The sequence below is a fragment of the Porites lutea genome, chromosome 1 (assembly GCF_958299795.1).
Source record: "Porites lutea chromosome 1, jaPorLute2.1, whole genome shotgun sequence".
In the NCBI taxonomy this organism is placed as follows: Eukaryota; Metazoa; Cnidaria; class Anthozoa; order Scleractinia; family Poritidae; genus Porites; species Porites lutea.
Window position 1 is genome coordinate 47,657,306 of NC_133201.1, and position 27,363 is coordinate 47,684,668.

Genomic DNA, 27,363 nt, shown 5'->3' on the forward strand with positions numbered 1-27,363 from the left:
TCAGTCCAACTTTAACCAAACAAGCCAATTAAACGAGTCTTAAACTAGTACAGCGATTGTTTCTTTCTATTTTGTTTGTCTATTTATCTGTTATCAAGTTTTTACTTATCAAGGTGCAAAGGTGCCAGAAAACTAAGGCGAATATATGTAGTTATTCTTTCTTAGCAAGGAGAAGAGCTAGAGGTTAAGCCAGGAGCATCAATCCTGGACAGAATAAAATGGAATATCTTTCCTCCCCCCCCCCCCCCCCCCTCATCCTTCCAAAATCAAGAGTGAAGTCGCGCGAAGGCCATTTTCTAGAGTGTGGAAGGGAAGGGGTTCTAAAGTTTTCTTTTTATTTTGACAAAGATTGTAAGTTACCTAATCTTTAGCCCAACCTAAAGTCTCAGGGTCCAAAAAAATTATTTCTGAGGTCTGGCCCCCTTCTTATCTATCTTTGGGTCTTGATCAGAGTGGTTTCTCTGGGGTCCTCCAGTTATTTGGAGATGAGACTCTGCCAATGTGGAAATCCCGCCTATTACAGCCTATATTTGACAATTTCTATTATACGCACGTGCGAATAGTCAAGACCGCTTCCATGCTAAATAGCGGAGCTTGGTTCATTGCAAATAGTTATAATATAAGTGTTCTATAGCTTGAGTTTTTCTGCTAAGCCCGAGGTATTTGAAGGAAGTTTTGTCCCTCCTCAACAGCTGGTTTAGCGCCCACATTACTGTTCATTTCATCATCAGATACCACATCTGAAAGTTGAGTTACGGATCTTGACCCAGTGGGTGTGTCTCGACGAAATAGATCACCAAATGAGAGGGCTCTTGTGCTACTGTCACCGACAGAAGTTTTAGCCGACAGTACATCCTTTTTGCTTTGTTCGCTCTCCAGATCAAGATTCGTGACAGATATGTCCTGTGCTATAGTTTCGTTGTCCGGGTGATCTGTAGAACTTTGACGACGTTTTGACGATTTGTCAACTGTTAAACTGTCACGCCTAGGCCCGTTGCCCTCTGGAAGCACCTTCTCTGGTGTGCTATCAGACCAAGCCGGGCGGGTGACGCTGTGCTCCTCTATCCCTTTAGGTAAAATTTGAAGACCCTCATCCGAACTTCTCAGATCATCACGCGAACTATGAAGCTCGTCACGTGAGCTTTCCAGGTTATCACGTGAACTGTCTAGATTATCTTGTGAACGTTCAAGGTTGTCGTGTGAGCTATCCATACTAAAAAGCGAACCATGCTTTCGGGTTTTGTTGACAGCATATTCACTTTTATAACTTGGCATTGATTGACGGCTCATCGTAATGTGTGGTGAAGACGAGCTATCCTCGGCGCCATCCTTTACAGCGGCTGCATCTGCTATGACATCTTTCATCTCGTTGGCAGGCACAACTTTGTTCGGAGGACCACCTTTAGAAAAATACTTTACAAGTATACCAAACATGGTAAATGCCAGAAGCGATGGAATGAAAGCCGTGCCCTTGGCACTCAGAGGATACCCTATATATCTTGAGTTCATTTTCTGATCTTCTGAGCCGTAAGTCTTGTTGGTCAGAGGATTAACATGCGTCCATCTCCATGCGTAACTCAAAGTTTCATTAGTTGCATTGGCAAGGAAATCTTTATCGGAAACAGTATAGATGTACTGTTGGTCATCAGTGTACTGGCCATACACAAAAGGTTCGTAAAATATTTGGTTCTTCCACATGTTGAGATCAAGGATCATGACGATAAAGATGATGCCATAATTGAACCATTTTCCCGTGATGCGAATCTCTCCTCCAGGAAGGCGGAAATGAAAATTTCCTGTGTTTAGACCCGGAAGCTTGATATCCATACTTCCATCAAAGTAAGGGAAATCCCAATCCTGTGAAAAGAGAAAGACAGTCACTGACTTGGGTAATGACTGTTTGAAGTCAAGTTATCAATAGCATACTATACAGCGTTTTGGGGGCTTTGTCCTTTAAAGTTCCCAGAGCGAGTGGAACCTTCATCTACATGTAGTGGAGAGGCAAAAACGAGTAATAAAGCTTCCTCTGCCGAGATCCAATTTATAGGCTTCCAGCTGGGTTACAGTTTTATTTTGCGGGGTATTTTTTTTCTAGGAAGTGCTTATTATCTGTAAAATGTGGCTTCTTGCCTCTCTTAACTCATACCATTCCATCCCTATGTCGTTTAGAAGTTTCACAAACCCCCGCTTTCAAAAAGAGGCCAATTTAAGAACTTTTCTTGCAAGGATGAGCTTATTTGAGTACTCAGCGAAATTTATCTCAGTTGAAAAATTAGAAACAGTCGACTCCGGCTCAAGTCCCAGAACTGTGTACGGAATAAGACAAGACGACTGCTGGGTCCAAGAGTCAATGGCCTGTACCGTGACCTTAGTTAAAATTTCTGACGAGGGTGTACACTGATCGTGAATAACCGAGGAAAAGTACTGGAAATGTTTTCTTGGCCTTTTTTCAAAGGGATTAACTGTACCTGCATAACAATGAAAAGGTCCATAACAAGAATAAATGAAGCGAGAAAAGCCCTGGATAGTTCATTTGTAGGCATAAAGTCTCTGCTGATCTCGTCCCAGTTAAGATAATCAGTTGTAATGGCAGTAGCTACCACGGCACTCATACTGAATGAGATAAACCAGAATGCATACACACGGTTGCGACCGCGTCTCCAAAACCTTCTGAGGGCTGGGCTCCACTGCGGATAGTGGTCCTCCTGAAAAGGAGAAAAGGTCAAGTATGAGAGCTTATGTAAGTACAGTCACGTTAATACGGACACTGAAGTGGCCATAGAAAATGTCTGTATTAATGGGGTGTCCGTATTAAGAGGGTTGAATTTAGAGAAAATGTAATGGCTTTCTTTCTTCAGGAACTAAGCAAACTGTCCGTAATAATCTGAATAAGGAGGTGTCCGTTCCGTAAAGCGGTGGTCGTCCATATGGAAACTTTCGTATCTAATCGTGGGCCCCGCCTCAAGGCAGGGCGATGAAAAATTAGTTTTAAGACTCATTCCATTGTTCTCCTCCACGGAAATCTTTAGTAAAAGGCGAAAGATTTGTGCGTTATGAAGGAAATCAAGAGATGCTGTGAAGAGTGTAGCCTAAAGCATTATTTTCAACCTTCCGTGGGAAACCTTGTGGGACAGGTGAATATATCTACATAAAACGCATGCGCGGAGAAAAAGGTGACATCCGAGAGGCAACTAAAAATAAGGCCAAAATTTGAGCATAATAAAAATCCACAATTGACTAGACGGAACTTTTATTTAAGTGAAACCTCAGTCCCATTTTGTTTGTAACGGCTCATCTGTTAAGCGCATGGAGTTTGAGTTATCGGTGAATTGATAAAAGTGACTTCACATCACCCAAAAATACGATTATAGAAACAGATCATCTTGCCCACAACTAGTGGACCTTTCCGTCCTTGGGGAACTCGAAGCTAAGAAAAACGGACTATTAGAAAGCCGAACAAAGACGTAATTTTTCAAAAAACTAGGCTAGGAATGGTTAAACTTCTATTTTAGATAAGGACCCAAACAAACAAACGAAGGCTAGTTCATTTAGACACCTTGAAAATCGTAAAATTGCTAATTATGCTCTTTTTTCGGTGGACAAAAAAATCCGCCGCTTAATTAAAACTACCAAGCCATGCAAAAAAGGTTGAAAATACAAATTAGAAACATTGTTGTCCAGTAAATTCATTCAATGTATAAAGTTGATGTAATGAAAAGTGCCGGGGGGGGGGGGGTACTTCCTTGTAAGAGGCTAATGGACATGTGCCGCTGGATGGGGTCGCATTTTAACGACTGGATTGACTATAATGGGGTCGCATTTTCAATAGAGTTACTAGAATAGGGTCTCACATCTTCGGATTTTTTTGGGTCAGACAGTTCTTCATATCTAAAGTCAGCAAATGTACCAGAATGTTTGTAGTGCAGATGAAAGGTAAAGTGTTCTTCATTCGATCTAAAAATAGGTCAATTCATAAAAATATAAAGTGACTCAGTTGGGATGACGATAATAACTTATTTGTCCAAAAGTGACTAAAATTTAAGATGGGGTCTGTAATTGGCCACAGAATAGACTATAAATGGTAGGGGCTCTGAGAGCTAGGCCAGCGTCACATACGCAGCAAAACCGGACAAGGAACCTTTTTTCAGGACTACTTTATATATTTACAGCGCTGTAAATGCAACAGACCTGAAAACAACAAACAAACAAAGACAAAAATAAAGCCCATAAACAAGCAAACAAACAAACTACCTGGCCAATTTAGCTATCAAGTTTTGATTTAGCTTCCCGTAGGGCCATTTGTGTCCGTAACGAGGTACTATATTTCACCCACCGAAACTGACGGCCCTTCAACAGAATGACCTTTTGAGCTCCTTACCTGCAGCATCATGTCCGTTACCATCCAAGCAGTGATAAAGTCACCCAGCCAAGTGCCTATAGCTGCCATTTTCATAAATGTCTGATTCTGAATTCCCAGGTTATGACTGGTTACATAAGGCGCAAAGTGCGCGCCACCGAGGAGCAAGAACTCGTTGTATATGAAGCTTATAATAAACAGGAATATAAGTACAGTGAGGAACATAACCATCCACGATCCTTGACCGTCTTCAGAGAACATGCGCAGCTTGAGAACGCGGCAAAGCAGGAATTTGTGGATGAAGAATTTCCCTACAAACATACCCAGACCGATGGCGAACAAATACATAAAGATTTTTAGGGCGACAAAGCCACGATCGGGTGGATATCTGAAAAGGAACGATGTGAAAACTCTCATGAGGCATAATGGGGTATGCTCTGATTTCAAAACAGCAAAATTTCCAAAAACCCCGACACTGAGGGGATATGCCAATCCTTCAAGTGCGTGCTTCATGGTTAAACTAAGATTTACTTTGTTTCAATTGAAATTTATTCGCAATGTAAGATATTAATGATCAAGAGATCACAGTCAGAGCAGCGTAAATCGATCATTTTGAGCTTCGAGTCTCAAAAACTACCCACAAATGATTATGAAGGACATTAAATTTTACGTCCCCTAAAGCCATTGAAGGGACAAACATTAAGTTTCTGGTGCTTAGGGTTAGGGGCGCCATACCTAGTACTTTTTCAGGTTTTACATGTAGACTCTGAGCATTGGATGGTCCGGTCTCGGGGATCGAACCCGCGATCTCGTGGCGAGCCTCCTAACAACCGGCGAACTAAACCTGCCGTCGTCCATTCAATCACTACTAATTATAATTATCAGTGTTATATTCCCAGACTTAACTCAACTAAACAGAGACTTCCGTTGGTTGATTCTTAGTCTCGTGGCCTTGACTAAATTCAAAAGTACCCGATCGTGATGCATTCAGCAATTATCTAGACCTTCCCCGCTCGAACCCTGAATGCATGTATAACATAGTTACAGGTAGTTTTGTTTTGCCTCGCGTTTTTTCCCCGGGAAAACAAAACTAACTCTTTCCCACGATACCTGGTCATGACTTAAAGTGTATAATAATCTACTTACCTCGCGAAAACAAACCCGTACATATTCCCAATGATGTCAATGATGCAGTCGGTGTAGCTATGGGAGACAGGGTCCTCAGCAAAGATCAGGAAATTACAGAACACCACTAAATAAGACGTTGCTATGCGAAAGTAAGGATGCCGGAAGTAATAAGCAAAGTTCTTTTTCGCTCTTGGTTTCTCTACCTCTGACTGATTCGTAGACTCTTCGTTAACATTTGAGTGATTTTCTGAATTGACACCATCAAAAAGGGTCATGTCTATTATGTCGACGCCACTCCTTCGTTGAGCGGATGGAGAAGTAGACAGAGCTGTGTTCCTATAGTGATCTGATATTGTAAAAGGCCTCGGCTGCAAACAAGAAATACAAGTCAATAAAGTTAGATACATAAGACTGTCTGTGATCAGGTAGTTTCTTTTTAAGATTTTTCTTGCCAAAAAAGTGAAAGAGCTATGTTAAGCAATTTAGCCGAATTAAACAACTGAGAACTCAGTGGACACCAAACTGGCTGAAAAAAAAAATTAACCATTCAAAATGGTCAAGTGAAAGTTAAGTAACACAGCACATACAAAATGGATTGCATAAGAGTTTTTGAAAACTTCATACTGTATTGGTTACTGGTGGTTTTCAGAATAAGTATATGTCACACTATCATCATAATTATTAGTGTCACTTTAATACTTACCCTAGCCTGCGAGCAAGTTTTCCTATTTGGGCGAGTGAATCGAGCAGCGCGAGAACGCGCGAGCGAGCGGCGAAGCCGCGCGGGACCGCCCCCTGCTTTCGCGTCTCCTCTCGCGTGCCTCTCGCATGTCTAATTTTCACGACATCCCCCAAATGGAGAGTTTGCCCGCAGGCTGTATAGTCACTTACCCAACCAACTGCGTCGTCCGGTTGCCCTGACAACTTGGCTTTAGCCATTCTTTCTTCTAATCTTTTCTTCTTTCTCAACCTCTTCATCTGCCTATGACGTCTGATATCCCGGCGATACTTGTGCACTAATGCTTCATCCGGGTTCTCCTCTAAACCGAAGAGCCACAACAGGTAACCAAAGATACAAAACGTGGCAATTGAAGGAACAAATGCAATACATTTTAGCGTCAAGGAATATCCCTTGTACTTTGAGTTCATTCGTACATCCTCCAATCCATAGGTCCTGTTGGTCTTAGGATTAATGTGATTCCAGCGCCATTCGTACGTCATAAGAGTTCTGTTTCCCCATCTCAAGAATTGCCGGTCTGATACGGTGTATATATATCCTTCTGGGTCCGTATATTGGCCGTAAGTGAAAGGTTCATAAAATATCTGATTTTTCCACATGTTCAGATCAAGGATCATTACGATGAATATGATACCATAGTTAAACCATTTGCCTGTAATGTAAATATCGAGTGGTTTCGCACCACAGCATGTTGGGATATGGACATCGAAAGCATCTGAGTTTACCCCTGGCAGCTTTATGTCCAACGATCCGGCAAAGTGCGGAAAATCCCAGTCCTTGAAACGAAGTAAATTCATGTTAAAAGTAAGAGATTTTTGTTTTACTTATAGGAACGGCTTAGTGTAAAAATGCGTCCTGATCTAGCACTGAACTGGCAAGCAGCGGAAATTTAAGGGGGTTCCACATGTTATGGTCAAAGCTGACCTGAAATTATAGCTAAGTATTCACAGACATCTGTTTTCATACTTGTAACTTAAAAAAATATATATCAGATGATTCAATCAAGGGAAAACAAACCATGATCTTTTTTGGTCACTCTCACAACACAGGAGTTTAAAAACCTGAAAAAATTGGCTCAATATTTCTCAAGTTGCAATCCGTCCACTCGTCCGTTGAAATCCTACAGCGAGAACTGCATGAGTCACAATGACCATGCAAGCGTTTCTCTTACGTTTGGATAACTCCCACTGCCATTTTCTGCAAATCATCATGCAATATGAGATGTTTAAATATTTTTTCTATTTTTTGACAAGCTCCGTAAGCCGTCGCGACGAATCAAGCTCAGTAAAAACTTCACTTACATAAAAGACATTTAAAGCATTTTGAATTAGTTAGCACATGTCCTTTTCCACAGGGAAATTTCCCGTCATCCTCTAAGTTCGTGTTAGCTGGTTTACAGTTTCGTTGAAGTTATCATTTGTTAATTTAAAACCCTCTAAGATTTCCTAACGCAATCGTACCTGCATAACTATCAGCAAATCCATCACAAGAATAAACGACGCCAGGAATGCCCTGGACAGTTCATTAGTCGCCACAAAATCTCTGTTTAGCCTGTCCCAGTTCACGTAGTCCGTAGAGATTGCTGTACTCACTACTATTGTCATAGTAACGAACACAAACCAAAATGCGTATACTCTGTTCAGGCCTTTCTTCCAGAAGCGGCGGAGACCTGGGGCCCAGTGTGCATACTGTACTCCCTGTATTAAGAAATGGAAAGTGACGTCAGAGTGACGTGCATAAAGAACTGCGAATAGATCCTGCCACGGATGTTTTCAAGTTTTGACAAAGATACGTGCACAAAGGCACGGTTTTTACAGACGTTTGATGGCGGGTCGCACGAACTTGCACCTCAGCAACAAGCGCCTGTGTATAATTTAGCGACTTTGCAAAGCTATATTATCGTTAGTTTTCAACAAATCACTTTCAGCTTTTTTGTGAAACCGCTTTGCGCAGCAAAAGGAATACATGCAAAGTTTACGTAGCGTAGCCGAGAAGCGCAGAGTATTTTTAAAAGAAAGCTTAAAATATGTGACGTCATTGTCACGTGAACAAATAATATTATAATACAGTTTAGTTTATACGGAAAAGATCCAGCTGTCTAGGTATAAGGGACCCAAAGATGGAATGTTAATTTGCTTTTCAAAATACTGGGTCGAGCCACCTGAAAAATCACCTGATTGAAAATTAAAACTCTATAACGGTTATTTTAATAACACTACAACAATTGCGGATGGTCCCTTCTAAAATTTTCTACATCTAGTAGCATAGAATTTAATGTAGCCGAAACCAATTGTGAGATTTCATGCATCCTACTGATCAACAGTTACGTATAGATATTTCGAGCAAATACAACTTTGCCGTCTGTCCCCTTTGAATCTGAATGCCCGATGCGATCACTTTTAGTAAAGTAAACAACCTAACCGTGACAATGAATGGCAGATTCAGTGTTGGTTAAAGGAAAAATAATATGGGTATTTACCTGGAGCATCATGTCTGTGACCATCCATGCGGTAATAAAATCTCCAAGCCACGTGCAGATAGCCGCCACCTTCATGAATGTTTGGTTCTCCATCCCCATTCGATGGCTAGCATGCATTCTATCCATGTATTTACCTGAAGAAAAAACAACCATTCTCTATTTTCTTATTTTAACGGTTACCAGGAAAACGATGGTCACCCGAATGAATTGGGCTTCAAAAATAAAAAGACATGGCTTTTCAGTTCAAGAAGAGCAGGAATAGGTTTAAGGAGAAAGTTGCTACATTAACCCAGTTCAAGTCATTCTACGTATACTATACCCTACCATATGAAAGAGTTACAAGGGAGGGGTGAGCGGTGGGGTCGCGAGTATAACTTTTATAAAAAATGCGGAAATTAAAGAATTCATTTTCCAGTTCCCACTAAATTACAACCCCCTGTCCCCGTGCTCAATCAACTAAGTCACGCCGCAGATTTTAACTCTTCCATCTTACTTTCTTTGTCTGCCGACATAAAACAAAAAGGGAAGACTATGATTAATATGAGACATTGATTATGTTGAAAATTTCGCGTGCACTTATATTTATAGCGCTTCTTCGTGTACCATTTCTGGTTGAATTGGGATTTGAAAATGTTCGTTTTTGAGGAGAAGAGAAAACCAGAGTACTCGGAGATAAACCTCTCGGAGCAAAAGAGAGAGCGAACAACAAGCTCAAACCACATATGGTGTCGACGCCTGGATTTGAACCCAGGCCACATTAGTGGGAGGTAAGTGCTCTCACCACTGCGCCATCCTTGTTCCCCTCCAGTCAGAAACTGAAGTAAACCTTTTGTTGCGAACACGAATACCCCCACTGGCCGATTAATGTTGGATGTGCATTGGCCCCAGTTAAAAGCTCTAGTTCTAGAATTTTCAATATTTTAGCCAATACCAACATTTGTTCTGCCAATATTTTTATTCACCAACCATTTCCTTCCATCATGGTGAACTGTGAACAGGAGTCCCGCCAGTCTTCCTGACAAAGGGACCTCTGCTCACAGAGTAATATTAAGGCGACTGTAGTATTAAATTGAAGAGATGTTTTTACCTTCAAGCATGAGGAAACCGTTGTAAGCAAAACTAAAGATAAACAATGATAATAGAGATGTGAGGAACATGACCATCCATGAACCCTGACCATCTTCAGTAAAGATTTTAAGCCTGAGTTTTTTGCAGAAGAACCAGCCATGAACGACCCACTTGCCTATACACATCCCAAGGATGAGGGCAAACATCCAACAGGTGAACTTGATTAGAGAAAATGAGCCGCGAGGCCATCTGAAAATTAGAGGAAAAGCTGTGTCACTTTTGGCCTAAGGCCTGCTATTACATTCAGTGATAATCTCCAGGGACACTGACACGGGTAATACTGTCCTCGTTTAAGCTTCAATTTGAAGTTCTCAGCTCGGAAAGAGATCTAACTATGACATCAAAAGATATACTAAGGTTATTTACCATTATGTAGACTGCTAGCAATGTTAGGTGCGAGCTAGCGAGGTAAACGCGAGGGGAAGAAGGCTTCTCCTTCCTCGCGCGTTTTCCTCGCTGGTTCGTTCGTAACATGCTCGCTCGCGCGACAATCCTGAGGGACAGCTAGCAATCTAAAGAATGCATGGCCTTTCAACCGAGTTCTGGAGAAAGACAGCACAACTTTTTCTTCCCGTCTTCGCAATTTCAACTTACGAGACTGCATTTTTAATGGAGAGAATTTTCACGGCAAAGATCACTGCGAGCCGCTCTCGTTTATCTTTTAGAGTTTTTTCACTTAAAAGGACATAAGCCTAAATGTTTTCTTTGACTGCATTAACAAATTTAAAACATTGGCAATCCGCCACTTTCAAAATTAACGAGGGAGAAACTTGGTCGACTGAGTTAACTTACGCAGAAACTTCTGGGACTAGGGCACAGGGAAAAAAAGACCAATAGGCGGATTCATTGTGACGTCATTGTTTAGATTTTTGCTCATTAGCATACGAGTTAACCCGTAGAAGATGTAGCCGTATATACCAATAAGGTTCAAAAATTTTAATTTAAAAAAGAGCTCTTTTAAAACTTGAAAGAGCTGGTTTATTTATGCAGTTTCTGCACGTTTCAGCCCCTTGCAATCATTAACAAAGAAAATAGCACCAATTAACTTAAACTACTTGCAAAATAAGACATCACGTCTTTACCACATTCGACGCACGTATACGAAATGTAAAATGTAAAAATAATACAAAAGTTTTAAAATCCTCGAAATATATTTCGCTCTTCGAGTTTCGTCAGTCCAATTAAATACTGCAAAATTACTAGGTGGCAAAACGTTAATAAGCCGGCATACATTCTTTGTAAATTTTGAGGTTTTTCAAAGAGAATTTCTCCGAAAATATTTGGTATATCGGGCTCAAATTGTCAGAGATAACTGAAATTGCTATGCTCCTTCAGTATTCAGTAAACTCAATTTTTTAGCTTTATCAGATAATGACCAGCCTATGCTAATAAGGCAAGAAATGTAACAAGGATTCGCCTACAGCTGAGCGGCGCGCCACCAGTAAAGATCTCAGAGACAATAGACCTTGTCACGGTTTTCGACGCCATCTTGACGAGTGGGCAAACGTATGAGAAATTACAGTCACTGTGATTGTATGAGAATCTAATGTCGAATAATTTCCGTAAAACGGCTGTTCTGAAAAAAATATCGGTTGTAAACTAAAGCTACAAAGCAATGGATTGTCCTAAAACATTTTGGGGGCGTACCTGTGCTTATATTTCTACAGAGGCTTGCTTTAAATTTTCCATATATTTTTTCTGTAATTTTCCCGGGACTTTCTTACAGACAAATGCATGGAAAATTGTATGGAAAAAAAGTGGTTCTAGGTTTCCTAGTGCATGTAACGCCCCCAGATTTTTTCAGGACAATCCTTAGGAGTGAAGCTTTAGTTTACAAATCATATTTTTTTCAGAACAGCCGTTCTATGGAAATTATTTGACATTAGATTCTCATACAATAACTGTAATTTCTCACGCGTTTGCCTACTCGTCAAGACTGGGTCGAAAACCGTGACAAGGTGTATTGCGTGACACATTTCAGCACCTGTCTCCTCGTTTCTAAAGTGGAGAATTGTGGTTTGGGTATCTCTGTTGTTTGCGGTTCGCCATAAACGTTATCTTATCTCTTACCGCAATGTAAATACTGTGTCCTGAGATGAGATCACACATTTTTATCATTCAAACGAAAAAAACAAGACGAACGTGATCTCCTCACCTTATAAATATGAAAGTGTATATCTCTCCTATGACGTCAATTACACATTCACGATAGCTGTGGGAGACTGGGTCTTCAGCGAAGATCAGAAAATTAAAGAATACTACCAGGTAAGCAGTCACAAGTCTGGAGTACGGATGGCGGAACAAATACCGACCACGGCGAGGATCTGGTCGAATTTCTTCTGCCTCATTAAGCCTTCTGTCCTCTTCTGGCTGCAGATTAATGAAAGAAATACCCTAAACGTCAGGCGGAATGAACTGCAAGCCATTCATATAACTCGTTCTAAATCCTGACTGATAATCTGTACAAAAGTTTATAAATTAGAAATGAAAATATAATTCTTTCACTTGACAACTATTTCGTGAAATTATAATGACCTGGGGCAGTGAGATCAGATTCAGATATCAGTTATTATAATAACCGATTGTTTAAAATATTTAATTCATGGCTACTGAGGTCCTAAAGAGAAAGAAAATAAAGAGCTTTGTTGGTACATTACTGGCATTATAAGCGGAACAATAATTGACAGTGATGTCACAGATTGCTCTCAACGCAGTCATAGCCGTGATTAAATTTGGGACAAAAAGGAGATTAGTAATATTAGTTTGCTGTTAATGCTACCCAGGGACGGAAAAGAAAGGTAAGGTACCTCGGTTTATGATTGTAAATGGATCAAAACTGTTCAAAGGGTTAATAATTTATATTTTTACTTGTTGTTACACGACGGAACTTGTAGCTTAAATAAAAATTGTAGAAAATCTTACATGAACAACACAACGCCCATTGAGATAAAGTGACCGACGGTGGAAACTATTACTCGGGCTTCATTTTTTTTCAATGCAATTTTCCTTCAGACTGAATCTGTAATCGCTCTTAACGAGAAGGAGGGAACTTGAGAAAGCCGGCTGATTTGGTTTGCACTGAAAGTTCGTGCGTCTTTGGGCTAAAGGGGCAAAATCAAATATGAATTTAAAAATTTTGGTTTTTAAACATTTATTTTGTGAAACTATAATGACCTGGAGCAGTAAGATCAGATTCAGATATCAGTTAAAAACAGTTTGTTTAAAATATTTAATTCATGGCTACTGAGGTCCTAAAGAGAGAGACAATAAAGAGCTTTGTTGGTACATTACTGGCATTGTAAGCGGAACAATAATTGACAGTGATGTCAGAGATTGCTCTAAAAGCAGTCATTGATTAAATTTGGGCCAAAAAGACCATTAGCAATATTAATTTTGCTGTTAATGTTACTCAAGGACAGACTGGAAAGAAAGGTAAGTCACGTCGGTTTATGATTCTAAATGGATCAAAACTGTCCAAAAGGTTATATTTTTGTTTGTTGTCAACGGAATATTTTAAATGAAAATTGTCCTGAAATCTTACATCATGTTTGTTTTAAATATTTAATTCATGGCTACTGAGGTCCTAAAGAGAGACAATAATTAAAGAGCTCTGTTGATACATTACTGGCACTATGTGCAGAACAATAATTGAGAGTGATGTCAGCGATTGCTTTTAACGCAGTTAATAGCCGTGATTAAATTTGGGACAAAAAGGCCATTAGCAATATTAGTTTGCTGTTAATGCTACAGAAGGACAGAAAAGAAAGGTAAGTTACCTCAGTTTATGATTGTAAGGCCTGTTTCAAACGTCGTGCTACTGCCGTGCTAAGCTGGCTCGACTGTAGCTCGACTGCAGCACGACACTAGCACGACTTGGTTTCAGACGTCGAATTTAGTTCAGTCGAATAGAACGGCTGTTGCCGAAAACGAAACACAAAAATACAGGAACGGTTTAGCACACTTTTAAATAAATGTATTTATAATTTATGAATTGAGTTCGGCACGGCGGTAGCACGACGTTTGAAACCAAGTCGAGCTACTGCCGTGTAGCACGGCAAGGCTTGCCGTGCTACAGACTCCTTCAGACTGAATCTGTAATCGCTCTTAAAGATAAGGAAGGAACGTGAGAAAGCCGGCTGTCTGATTTGGTTTGCACTGAAAGTTCGTGCGTCCCCTGAGCTAAAGGGGCAAATTCGATTTGCATATTTATGGCGGGCGGACGCTAATTTTTTAGCTCCTCGTATTTTGATTATTTCGCTCTTTTCCTTGCCTATTTCATCGATTTGTCAGTATTTTTGTTTCTCCTGTGCACTAAAATTATGCCAGAAACACGTAATTCTAAGACATCCGGCGGCTCACCAAGCGCTGACAAGAATCCCTCGAATGAATTTGTAACGACGGCGATGTTGAATGAGATGCTTCAGCTTCAAGAAAGGATGTTTAAAACCCTTGTAGATTCGCTTGTGAGCAATTTCAATTCTCGACTAGATACAGTGGTTGGAACTGTGGCTGAACTTAAGACTCGCCTAAACATATGCCAGAAGGACACAAAAGAATTCAAACAAAGTCTTGAATTCTCACAGAAAGATATCGACGAGCTAAAGCCGTGTAAAACCAAACTTGCTGAGATAGAGGATGACATCGAGGACATCTACGACTCCATCGACTACCATATGGACAAATTAGAATATTTGGAGAATCAGAGTAGAAGAAACAACATCAGAATTGATGGGATCTTAGAAGAAGAAAACGAATCGTGGGACACTACAGAGGAAAAAGTCAAACAAGTTCTAGCTGAGAAGCTCAACCTTGAAGAAGCGCTCCACATCGAACGTGCTCATCGTGTCGGTAGGGTTGCTTCTGGCCCTAGAAGACGCCCTCGCACAATTGTGTGCAAACTTCGAGACTTTAAGCAAAAGGAGCAAATATTGAAGGTGACAAGAAGAATTAAACCTGTCGGTTTATACGTAAATGAAGATCTTGCTAAGGAGACCCTTGATAAACGTGAAGAGCAGAGACCCAAGCTGGAGGAAGCAAAGCGGAATGGAAAAATAGCGTATTTTGTATTGGACAAATTGATTGTAAAGGACAGACGTGGTTAAAGCAGATAAGTGGTTAATTTAGATAAGTTTATTACAGTGACACAATACTCGCTATCAGATGTACTGCCCTTTAATCATTTAGACGATTCTAGCTTTTCTCTGGCGCTATATGAACTACAGAATGGTCCTGTTCACTTTGATCCCGATAGATTTTCTAGCTTACGTTACAATCCAATTTTTTCAAACTCAAACGCTTCTTTGACACAGTCTGGCAGTCTTGATCCTGACATTAATTTTAATGCAGTTGAGACACCCTGCGACTATTTTATTGAAAATCAATTTAACGAAATGCTCAGACGCGAAAATTATTCTGATGCCGATTTCTCTTTCCTACATCTTAATATTCGTAGTCTTCCTCATAATTTAGTAAAGCTGACTGATTATCTATCATGCTTAAACATAAAATTTTCTGTAATCGGAATTTCTGAGACCTGGCTAAACGATTCTGCTCATTCGGTCGATATTAATGGTTTCAAATTTCTGCACAAGTATAGGCAAAATAGAACTGGAGGTGGGGTAGGGCTTTATATTTCAAACGATCTAGAGTTCAAACTTCGAGAAGATTTGTCCCTCCATAATGTTGATACTGTAGAATCACTGTTCATTGAATTAATAAGACCTCGAGAAAAAAATATAATTGTTGGTATTGTTTACAGACCGCCAAATCATAGACTCGACGATTTCTTGTCTACAAACAATGAGTTGTTAGGTAATATCTCTAGAGAAAACAAAATATGCTTCCTAATGGGGGACTTTAATATTAATTTAATTAACTACCAAAATCACCACCTCACAGGCCAATTCTTAGATGGAATGTACTCTAATATGTTTTTTCCTTTGATTACGCGTCCCTCGAGAATTACTTCACATACTGCTACGTTAATAGATAATATTTTTTCGAACAACTTTTTTGAACGTTCGAGAAGCGGCTTATTATTTACTGACATTTCAGATCATCTACCCGTCTTCTCAATTCATTCAGATAACGTTAACACGTCGGTAAATCGATGTCGACAAGACCCCTTCTTTATTAGAGATAAGAATCCGAATAATATTCCTACTTTTGTTGAAAAACTAGAAGTTGTTGATTGGTCTTCGATTAAAACTTGTGATGAGCCAGATATTGCGTACAAACGCTTTCATGAAATGTATACAAAGATTTATAACGATTGCTTCCCTCTCAAGAAGGCGACTAGAAAGCAGAGGCGCTTTAAAAAACCGTGGTTAACGAAAGCTCTTCTTAAATCAATTAAAACAAAGAATAAACTTTACAAAAAATATCTTCAAGTTCCAACAGTCGACAATTGTTCACTCTACAAAAGATATAAGAACAAATTGAATAAAACCTTGCGCTTGGCTAAGCGTCGTTATTATGAAAAGAAATTGGAAGATGCTAAATCAAATACACATGCGACCTGGAAAATTTTAAACGAAGTTTTAAACAGAAAAAAGCCAAGGCCTCAATTAAATATAATATTTAAGTCAGACGGTCAGGAGATTTCTGATCCAGTGGAAGTAGCAAATAGGTTTTGTAGGTACTTCTCTAGTATTGGTCCCAACCTCGCAAAGAAGATACAGCCTCCTCCTTGTTCACATAAAGATTTTCTATCTGGATCATTTCGAGAGTCAATCTTTTTTAGCCCAACAACAGAGGATGAAATTATTACCATTGCTCAATCTTTTGCTTCCGGGAAAGCGGCTGGATACGATAATATTCCAATGTCTATAATTAAGGAATCCATTCAAATCATTTCGGAACCTCTGGCTCACATTATGAATTTATCGATCGCTCATGGCGTTGTACCAGATCAAATGAAAATAGCTCGTGTGGTACCACTGTTTAAAGCTGATGACCAGTCACTATTCACCAACTATAGGCCTGTCTCGGTTCTACCAAGCTTTTCAAAATTTCTAGAGAGAATCATCTATAATCGCTTGTATGATTATTTAACTAATTTACATATTCTCTGTGATAACCAGTTCGGCTTCAGGAAAAACCACTCTACGACGCTTGCCTTGATTGATTTGCATGAAAAAATTTCATCTGCTATTGATCATGGTGAATTAGCGGTTGGTGTCTTTTTAGATCTCTCGAAAGCTTTCGATACAGTCAATCATTCCATCTTATTTGATAAACTTGAACACTATGGCATACGTGGCTTGGCTCTCAAATGGATTAAGAGCTATTTTTCCAACAGACTTCAATTTGTAGAATACAATGGTTATGTTTCGTATCGTGCTAATATCATGTGTGGCGTTCCCCAAGGTTCAATACTAGGGCCTTTGTTTTTTCTGCTCTACATCAACGATATAATCAACACGTCAACAATATTACAACTGATATTATTTGTTGATGATACAAACGTATTTGTGTCTCACAAGGATAAAGACTGCCTTACTAATATACTGAACGCTGAGCTAAATAAGTTGTCAATATGGTTTAGAGCTAACAGGCTTTCATTAAACTTGAAAAAAACCAAATTCATTGTATTTAAACCATCTCAAAAGCGTACAAATCAAACTATTCAACTTTTAATTAATAATCAAAAAATTGATCAAGTAAAAGAAACAGTTTTCTTGGGAGTAATCATGGATGAAAATTTAAATTGGAAATCTGAAATCTCACATGTCGCCAATAAAGTTTCTAAATGCACAGGAATTATTCGTAAATCCAGTTTCTATTTATCCACGAAAACCTTACGAACACTATATTTTTCTCTAGTCTATCCATACCTTTTTTATTGCAACTTAGTTTGGGCCTCTACTTACAGAACTAACCTTATTGGTCTTGAGATTTTACAGAAACGAGTGATCAGAACTATAGCTAAAACAACTTTCGATGCACATACTGATCCAATCTTTCAAAATCTTGGTATCTTAAAATTTCATGATATATACTTAATACAACTAGGCTTATTCATGTACTCCTATCAAAACCATACTCTACCTTTAAAATTTCATTGTAAATTTACCTTACAAAGTCAAATTCATTCGTATAATACAAGAAACTCGTGTAAATTTCGTCTGCCTTTCTGTCGTACTCGAACCAAACAATTTTCCGTTTTTTATCAAGGACCTAAATTTTACAACACCTTAAACACCAACATCATCAACGCTTCCTCACCTTTCTCCTTTAAAAGAGCACTTAAGGCATTTATTTGTAATAATTATTAGTATACTCCAACAAAAATTTTGGGAAAAAGCCTTTTAATATTCAACATTTGTAAACTTCCGTAATATTGATTAGTTTAATTTTTCACCTCATATTATGTTGTATCCGTCGCCGTAATTTTTATACTATCTTCGAAAAATTATAATTGAGGAGGCCTAATTAACATAAGCTCTATAGTTTCTTTTAGGCCTCCTCGCCATCTCTTCCTACATTTTTTTTCTTTTGGCATCTTTTTGTAATTATCGTAATCGTGTGGCAAATAAATAAAATACCTAAAAAATCAAATATGAATTTAAAAATCTTGGTTTTTAAACATTTTTTTTTTGAAATTTTAATGACCTGGAGCAGTAAGATCAGATTCAGATATCAGTTAAAAACAGTTTGTTTAAAATATTTAATTCATGGCTACTGAGGTCCTAAAGAGAAAGAAAATAAAGAACTTTGTTGGTTCATTACTGGCATTATAAGCGGAACAATAATAGACAGTGATGTCAGAGATTGCTCTAAATGCAGTCACCGATTAAATTTGGGCCAAAAAGGCCACTAGCAATATTAGTTTGCTATTAATCCTACCCAAGGACAGACTGGAAAGAAAGGTAAGTCACGTCGGTTTATGATTCTAAATGGATCGAAACTGTCCAAAGGGTTATATTTTTGTTTGTTGTCAACGGAATATTTTAAATGAAAATTGTTCTGAAATCTTACATCATGTTACATGAACAACATAGACTAACATAGTACACTCACTGACTGTTATTTAACAAAGAAAACTATGGATAGGGAGTTTCTTAGACTTTTTCTTTTTAAACGCAATTCATTTCCTCCAGTATGATTCTGTAATCGCTCTTAGCGAGCAGAAAGCTGTCTGATTTGGTTGTACCGAACGTTCCTGCATCTTTGGTTAAAAGAGCAAACTCAAATATGAATTTAAAAATTTGGTTTTCTAAAAATGTTGATATTATTTTGTAGCAGCATAATCTATGGATGGTTCAGTGCCGTCAAATTATTAAATAATAATTTGACTTAAATTATTAAATAATAATTTGACTGTAGGAAGGCTATTAAATTTAAAAGCGGTAACCAAAGGAAAAGTATAAACGGGTCAGTTAATCATTGCGAAAGAAGGCTGGCGTGAATAATAGTCTAAGAATAAAAAACTTGCGTATTAAAAAGGATTCAATTTAAAGACATAATGGCCGAATAAACTATATTAAAGTTCTTTAACTCTTTTGATCATCGAGATAATCGTAGGAGGAATAAAAAATGCTGTTCAAAATTCATTAATAGAGACATTTAGATTCAAGGACGAGAACGACTACGAATACGGGATTTAACTTAATTTGTGTTTTTGCGTATTCTCAAAAAACAGACACTCCGGAAAGCTTCATTGTATTTTTTCTCATTAGAAAAGATAGCACTGTTATCTATATTGAATGAGGTTAAGCCCTCTCTTGATCGCACAATGATAAAACTTCTAACATTTGATGACTTGTTTCCGCCATTACGACATTCTCGCTGAAACTCGTAGTAGAATGACGACGACTTTACACGTTTTCCCGCCAAAATGACGCTTGTTCATGCGCGAACCGGAAACTTAGTATTGGGAAAATCTCGTACTCGTAGTCGTAATTGTCTTAGAATCTTAAGCTGTCTAATAATTCATGAAGAACTACAATCTAAAGCTTATTGGCATTAAATCTGGTAAAACACGATCCTGGTTTCAGTCCCTTTTCGCTGGATAGTGATTTATCAGGTGGATAGCGCTATCCACCTCTCGAACAACTGGGATCAGATCTACAACTTCTCATCTGTAACACCTTTCATCCATCACTTGTATCTAGCTATTATTGGAGTTTAACAGTTGTATGATATGAATAATTATGTAGATCACCCTCCAAGATGTTTTAACGAAAAGGGAAATACAGTGGACAATGCGTTGAGACGCGAGCGCAGTTTGAAGAATTTCGAGTTCATTTTTACATCCGGAAAGTGCATTAATTTGCTGGCAAATCAAGAGCGCCTACTCTGCCGTGATGGCAATTTAAAAAATGACAATTTCAAAATATCAACGACGGAAACAACAGAAAAAAATTATTTCATCGTATTTTACGTCCGTAAAACTACGCAGAGTCAAATCGAAATACGCCTTCAAAGGAAAGATCATAGAATTATGATTTAACGTAACTCTATAATTACTCTCAGAAAAAGGACGCAAAGGAAAAAAGAAAAAATTAACGTATGAAATATATTAAGTCATTGTAATTAGCCAATCATCTTCAAGAATTTTGCACAGCCGGAGTAAGGTGTTTGAATATTAAACTTCGTAAACAATTCTGCTCGTTTTTTCCGTCATATATCTCACGGTTTGAAGGCATTTCAACTTTGTTATTTACTCCCCAGTTCCCCTGAGGGAACAGCATGAGATTTAACTATTTCTTTATTTGTCAAGTTAAGGATGCGACTAAGGAATTTATAAAAGAAAACAGCTGTTGTGGAAATATATTTTTACTGAATTTACACTGTTTATGTAACTTAGTTTATTCGCCCTAGATCACAACCATTAAACTGCGAGCTTCAAACAAAAAGCACTTCAAGCGCGAGGCATTACAGCGGTTCAACCCGTTTTTTTTTTTTTTTTGCAAGATCAAGATCGGCGAAGCACGGCTTCGCTCCGACACAGAAATCGCCTCGAAATCACCGTTCTTACGTGTGAATAGAAGCCCAAGCCCTGTCCGGTATGGTTTTTGTGTCGGCGCAAGAGCTATTATCTGGTATAGTGTGAATAGCCTATGATAAAGAACACGTTAAAACTGAAATCATGCAAAACACATGCCAACTGTTAGTCATTACAATATAACATTTTTTCAAGATCTTTTCCTTTCGAGATGATTCTGAGAGGATAGGGGTATGATATGTTATTACAGTAAATATTCTTTTTTCCCTTAGAAAAAGATCAGCACATCGCTTTTGAAAATTATTTACAGTGATTTTAAAAGGGATTTTCAATATCATCTTCTTTAACATTCCTGCTTTTATCCACAGTTTTGGTTTCGCGTATTGTAATTGACGCATCTACGACTTATTTCGTTTTTCTTTCTAAAACTCCATATTTGGTAGTTTGATCAATGAAATTCGCAGTGTAATATAATGTTTTTCTCCTCGGCCTTTTTTATGATGTTTTACTGTGGAGAAAACTGTAAATCCAGCATGTATTTAATATATTGCACGATTTGTTTCAATATCAACACACAAATTCCTCACAGTGCACATTTCCTCTTAGATAATAAATCAGCCATCAGGATAACCATTTCTCTACCCTCTGAGATCTAAAATCAGTTTTGATTTTTAACATAATGCGCTTTTTTAAAAACGGTATGAAAAGAGAAAGAGTTTCAATTTCATGTTAAAACGTCGGTCTTACAGTTGTAAACTTAAAACTTTTTTTCAACTTACCCAATATTTTTTGCCAAGCTCGTGAAGTTTTTGTAGTTCACGAAGTTCTCTTGATGTAAGGGCCAATTCTTGTGAGGGATGTACTTTTCTCTCCATTTATACGATAAATAACATCTATCTTCAAATTTCCAGTAAAAATTCTTGGAAGTCCATTTCATAGTTTCTATAGCAACTAGCCAACAGCTTCTTCTGTATAAATATTATCAGACCGCAAGACAGAATTAAAATTCGAGGGAAACCAAAAAAGTTGTGCGGGAAACAAACCACAATTATGAAAACACGTTTTCAGCGCCAATAGAACTTTTCACATTAATATTAAAAACATGCAGTTCTTTATTTAAGTATATGTGATGTTCGAGACTGAACTGTTTCACATTAATGATGTTTTCATTGCTTCTTTTGTTTTGGTGCATAATAGTATTTTTTATACAACAAGCGATATGAAGGGCAATGGTCAAATTAAAGCCTGCCGATTAAATGAAACAAGATAATAGTGACGTAGGAGCTCGTGAAAGAAACAAAATAAAACAAACAATCCAACAAAATAAACCAGAACTAGGTTTCTCACGGCAACAGTTGAATATCTGACCACTCGGAGATGAGCTCGAAAACTCCACTGCAGAACCATAAGGAAGGACTCCTGGAAGGTACTCCTCACAAAGACAAACTTGCTAACATTTTATAGTCGATGACCGAATGGCAAAGATTGCGTCTTTTAACGATTACCATGATAAGTACATGAGAAAGGTATAAGTATTACAAATGGGACTCGAACTAATGATCAATGTTTAACGGTCTTATTTCTTTCCAAGAAAGAAAGCGTTTCCATAAAGGGCATACCTTTTTGGGCTTACCGGTTTCATTTGCTGCACCTTTGAACAACAAAAACACTGTTTGCAAACAGAAAATATCGCTATAATTACGGAAAACACGAAAAATAGGCGTATGGACATGTTAATGAGAATTTTATTTATTTTTTACATCATGACTCCAAGATTATAATACAATTATCAGTTATTTAATGGATCTGATATTTTTCCTCCATTTTCTTAATAAATGCGGGTAACAAAAGATTAACACATCAAAAATTTTCGCGATGCTCGGTTTCTCGAACCCTAGGAGCAAAGTTTTCTGTAACTAAAATTATGAATTAAAGGAACTTTGTCACGTCTGTCTAGTTCATTTTGTCAATATTGCCAATAGGTGTCCTTAACTCACGATAGCAAAGAAAATGACAATATGCCTTCTAAGCGTTATATTTTCGTTGTTTGTAAAGAAAGAAAATGAACGTTGAAAAACTGTTAGGCAAACAAGTTTTTAAACACACGATTGCAATTCGATTTATGTTCTTCAACTTTGTCCATCCGTACCTTCTTTTGTATTCTACCAGGTCATCGCAGCAGAGATTCCATGAGATAGCGCATGCGCATAGCTGGTCAATTTTGTGCTTGCGTCGCCATTTTGGCAAGGCTGGTCTGTTAGCCCATCACAATCCGGTGTCTATCTTCACCATCGTAAAGTTATATTTCTTCTTTATCATACATCGGCAATCTTTGCGAAGCAAAGTTTATAACTGCCGTGTTTTTTCATTCACTAAAAATGCCTACGCCGGGTTCCGGCGTACTTGATGAAATCCTTGATGTGACCAAGGAGTCACTGACCGAGTCAAATTCGCCGAATTTGACAAGCAAAGGAACTACGCTTACAGGATCGTCTCGATCTCCAAAACAACAATCCACATCTGCCGCAAACACGAGTCAGGCTGCTGACTCTGCTGAAGGCGAGGGAGAAGCTAGGCTTCTCCACAAACTCGACCTATTGACAAGCCTCGTGCAAGACATGGTGCCCGTTGTCAAAACTTTACAAGAGTCTCACGATGCCTGGCTATTGCAAGATGTGGATGATGTCGACGCTCCTTCGTTGGCTGAAAGCGAGAATGAGGAAGGGCCTCCGCCAAAACGACCCAGAATCACGCCACAACCGGACGAACAACCCCGTTCCAAAACGACAGATACTACTGGCAAAGTGGATTCACTTGTCACCGAAGTGACCAAGGACGAAGTCACGGGGCCAGCGATTTCGGAAAAAATCGCAAACGTTCTTAACAACATCCTCGCCAGTGGTCTTAATGATCAAGCCACTAAGCGGCGAAAAGAGAACATTCATAGGCCCACAAACAGCACATTACTTGCCCAAACTCGTGTCAATTCCGAGATTTGGGACATCGCTAAAAAGCCAACACGAAGCATGGATGCTAGACTTCAAGCTTTGCAAGACACCCTGATTAAAGGGCTTATTCCTCTTGCAGATATGACAGGAAAAGTGGGTGAATCTTTGGATTCAGGCGCTGCAATGCCAACCAAAGAGACCCTATGGGAAGCTCTATCGAATTCCCTTCTTCTTGTAGCGGCGGCTAACCACAGCTTGAATATTTGCCGCCGTGACTTGTTCAAAACAGATTTAGATGACAGCTACAAGGCCTTGTGTAATAACAAGCACCCAATTGGAAGTGAACTGTTTGGTGACGACCTAGCCGAACGGCTGAAAACAGTTACCGAGAGTAACAAAGCAGCCAAACAGCTTACAAGATCCAACAAGCCAAGTTCTCAGAAGTATAAAGGGCCATCACGGTCTTTTTTGGGCCAAGGGGGGCGCAACCAGCGCCCCTTCAACCAGTACAGCAACCATGGCAGAGGCTATCAGAGGAGCAATCACCCCTCATACAGGAAGGAACCTCGCAAAACCGAGACGAAAACAATGAAACAGACTGTGAAACAGTCATGACTCAACCTAAGGTAAGCTCTGTACCCACCCTTATTACTGGTGGAAGAATTAAGAATTTTCTGGCCAAGTGGCAAGAAATTACCTCTGACAGAACTATTCTGTCTATCGTACAGGGCTACAAACTTGAGTTTTATGACATACAGCCTGTTCAACTAGGTAGAGTTAGACCTACCATTCTGTATACTGAGGCAGCAGTGGCCTTAGATCAGCAGATTCAAAATTTTTTGTCTAGGGGTATCATTGTTGAGTCCCAACATGAATCCACCGAATTCATATCCCCCGTTTTTCTCCGAGCTAAGAAAAATGGGAGTTTCAGAATGATTCTGAATTTGAAAGAATTCAATCGCTTTATTGCTTATCATCATTTTAAGATGGATAATATTGAAACCTGTGTTCACTTGATGAAACCTGGGTGTTTTATGGCATCTATTGATCTTTCAGATGCTTATTTTTCTGTACCTGTTGACCGGTCACATCAAAAATATCTTAAGTTTTTATGGAAAGGAAAGCTTTATCAGTTTACTTGCCTTGCGCAGGGCCTTGCCTGTGCTCCCAGAGTGTTCACCAAATTACTCAAACCTGTGTATGCATACCTCCGACTCAAAGGACATGTTTCTAGTGGGTATTTAGACGACTCCTTTTTAGAAGGAGACACTAGTGTGGCCTGCTCATCCAATGTCCAGGATACCTTAACCCTTTTAGGGGACTTGGGTTTCTGCCCTAATTTGGCTAAATCAGTTGTCCAACCTACACAGATCCTTGAACATCTGGGTTTTATTTTAAATTCCTTAGACATGTCTGTTAGCATAACAGATCACAATTTTGGCAAGCTACTTGCCTCAGCACATCAGGTATTGCAATCTACATCTGTTCCTGTTAGACTGGTTGCTCGTTTAGTGGGCATTATGGTATCTTTTTTCCCTGGTGTAGAGTATGCTAGACTTTTTTACAGACAACTTGAGATTGAAAAATCAACTGCTCTAAAAAATTCCAACTGGAATTTTGAAAGTCCTATGATGTTGTCTGAAACAGCAAAAAATGACATAGTCTGGTGGATGAACCATGCCAAAACATGCAAAAGGAAGATTAGTCATGGGAAAATCACAAGAGAACTCAAAACAGATGCCTCTACCCAAGGGTGGGGAGCCTTTTCAGATGGGATTTCCACAGGTGGCAGGTGGTCCCCGGAAGAAGCTCAACTGCATATTAATGCCCTAGAGCTCCTCGCTGTTTTTTGGGGCCTCAAGGCTTTATGCCCTTCAGAACATCACTGCCACATTAAAGTTCTGTCTGATAATACCACCACTGTATCATATCTGAGGAACATGGGGGGATCCCATTCTACCCCCTGTAATGATATCTCCAGAGACATATGGCTTTGGTGCAAGGACAGAGATATCTGGATCACACCTGCACATATCCCTGGGGTCGAGAATATCGAAGCAGACTCTGCTTCCCGGGTTTTTAATGACAAAACAGAATGGAAACTAGACCAACCAGTGGTGTCAGAAATTTTTTCCTTATTTGGCAAACCTGACCTTGATTTATTCGCATCCAGACTTAACCATCAACTGTCTCGTTATGTTTCATGGATCCCTGATCCTAATGCTGTTGGAGTAGATGCTTTTACATTAGACTGGGGAACACAATATAACTATGTTTTTCCTCCCTTCAGTTTAATTTCACAAGTTCTACAAAAGGTGGAGGAGGATCAAGCAGAAGCAATCATGATAGCCCCTCATTGGCCAACACAGTCCTGGTTTCCCAAATTAACAAGACTTCTGGTGCAGACCCCAGTGCTACTCCCCAATCGTCCCAACATCGTACACCTCCCCTTCAACCCAGGGAAAGAACACCCATTGGGGGCAAAACTGCTGCTGATGGCATGTCACTTATCAGGGAAAGTCTCCAAAATAAAGGCATTTCAGCGAGGGCTCAAGAGCTCATTCTGCAGTCCTGGAGGGAAGGAACCCAGAAACAGTACCGAACATACTTACAGCGGTGGACCACATTCAGCAGTGGACGGAATACTGATCCCATTCAACCAGCTATATCAGAAGTCATAGATTTCTTAACTGAACTGTTTGATAGTGGACTCGGCTACAGTAGCCTGAATACAGCTCGTTGTGCTCTATCATCTGTTATCCACCTAGATGATAACAAAACTGTGGGTTCTCACCCATTAGTTAACCGTTTTTTGAAGGCTGTATTTAACAATAGGCCTAGTATACCTAGATACCAGTCGGTCTGGGATCCCACAAGCGTTTTGACATACCTTCAAACATTTCCACCGCTGGAAAGCATAAGCCTTAAAGAGCTTACCCATAAGCTAGTTATGTTAATAGCACTGGTTACAGGCCAGCGATGTCAGTCTTTCCATCTTATGGATATTACTAGTATGCAGAAAAATACTGACCACTATAAATTTCTTATTAAGGATATTGTTAAGCAGTCAGCTCCAGGCAGGAATCTACCAGAGCTTATCCTTCCTGCCTTCCCAGCAGATGGCAGGGTTTGCGTTTACTCAGTTCTCTCAGAATACATTAAGTGTACTGCACCCCTTAGAGGTGGAGAAACCAGACTCTTTATTAGTTTTGTTAAACCCTACCAGGCCGTGTCTAGGGACACTATTTCACGTTGGATTAAGAATGTTATGATCAAGGCTGGTATTGATGTGGAAGTGTTCAAGCCCCATAGTACCAGAGCTGCTTCTACCAGCAAAGCAAATGCATGCCAGGTGCCTATAGATGTGATTCTTAAGGCAGCGTCTTGGAAAGGAGATTGCACTTTCCGTAAGTTTTACAACAAACCTATTGAAGATAATGTTTCTCGTTTTGGCCAAGCTGTTCTTGGTACCAGCATTAATGTATAAGCCTAGCTTTCTAGGTCTTGGTTTTTTCTACTACAGTTAATAAACTAGGACACCAGTTGTGTTTTATAGGTGTTCCTTGTTTATTTTGTCTTCGTGTCCATATGGCTTTGAAATCTCATGGAATCTCTGCTGCGATGACCTGGTAGAAT

At 39.2% G+C, this 27,363-nt stretch overlaps 3 protein-coding genes and 1 non-coding gene across 4 annotated transcripts; 2 read left to right on the top strand and 2 right to left on the bottom strand.

Moving 5' to 3' along the window:
• Positions 1–595: 595 nt before the first annotated feature.
• LOC140931203 (uncharacterized) lies at positions 596–21,654 on the bottom strand. The gene is made up of 10 exons (XM_073380967.1): positions 21,559–21,654; positions 11,987–12,201; positions 9,791–10,020; positions 8,704–8,837; positions 7,685–7,921; positions 6,382–7,000; positions 5,504–5,831; positions 4,379–4,745; positions 2,469–2,705; positions 596–1,857 (listed from the first exon to the last, which is right to left on the bottom strand). The coding sequence occupies exons 1-10, from the start codon at positions 21,652–21,654 to the stop codon at positions 649–651; spliced, it is 3,672 nt and encodes a 1,223-aa protein (XP_073237068.1). The 3' UTR covers positions 596–648.
• On the bottom strand, positions 2,953–3,073 carry LOC140924344 (U5 spliceosomal RNA). The gene has a single exon (XR_012164251.1). It is a non-coding gene; the product is annotated as a U5 spliceosomal RNA (small nuclear RNA).
• A 1,263-nt stretch (positions 21,655–22,917) lies between the features above and the next one.
• Positions 22,918–27,280, top strand: LOC140953142 (uncharacterized). Its single transcript, XM_073402645.1, has 2 exons — positions 22,918–24,353; positions 26,018–27,280. The coding sequence occupies exon 1, from the start codon at positions 23,158–23,160 to the stop codon at positions 24,340–24,342; it is 1,185 nt and encodes a 394-aa protein (XP_073258746.1). The 5' UTR covers positions 22,918–23,157; the 3' UTR covers positions 24,343–24,353; positions 26,018–27,280.
• LOC140931213 (uncharacterized) lies at positions 24,714–27,214 on the top strand. Its single transcript, XM_073380979.1, has 2 exons — positions 24,714–25,958; positions 26,018–27,214. Exons 1-2 carry the CDS (start codon positions 24,714–24,716, stop codon positions 27,212–27,214), a joined length of 2,442 nt encoding a protein of 813 aa, XP_073237080.1.
• Positions 27,281–27,363: the final 83 nt, after the last annotated feature.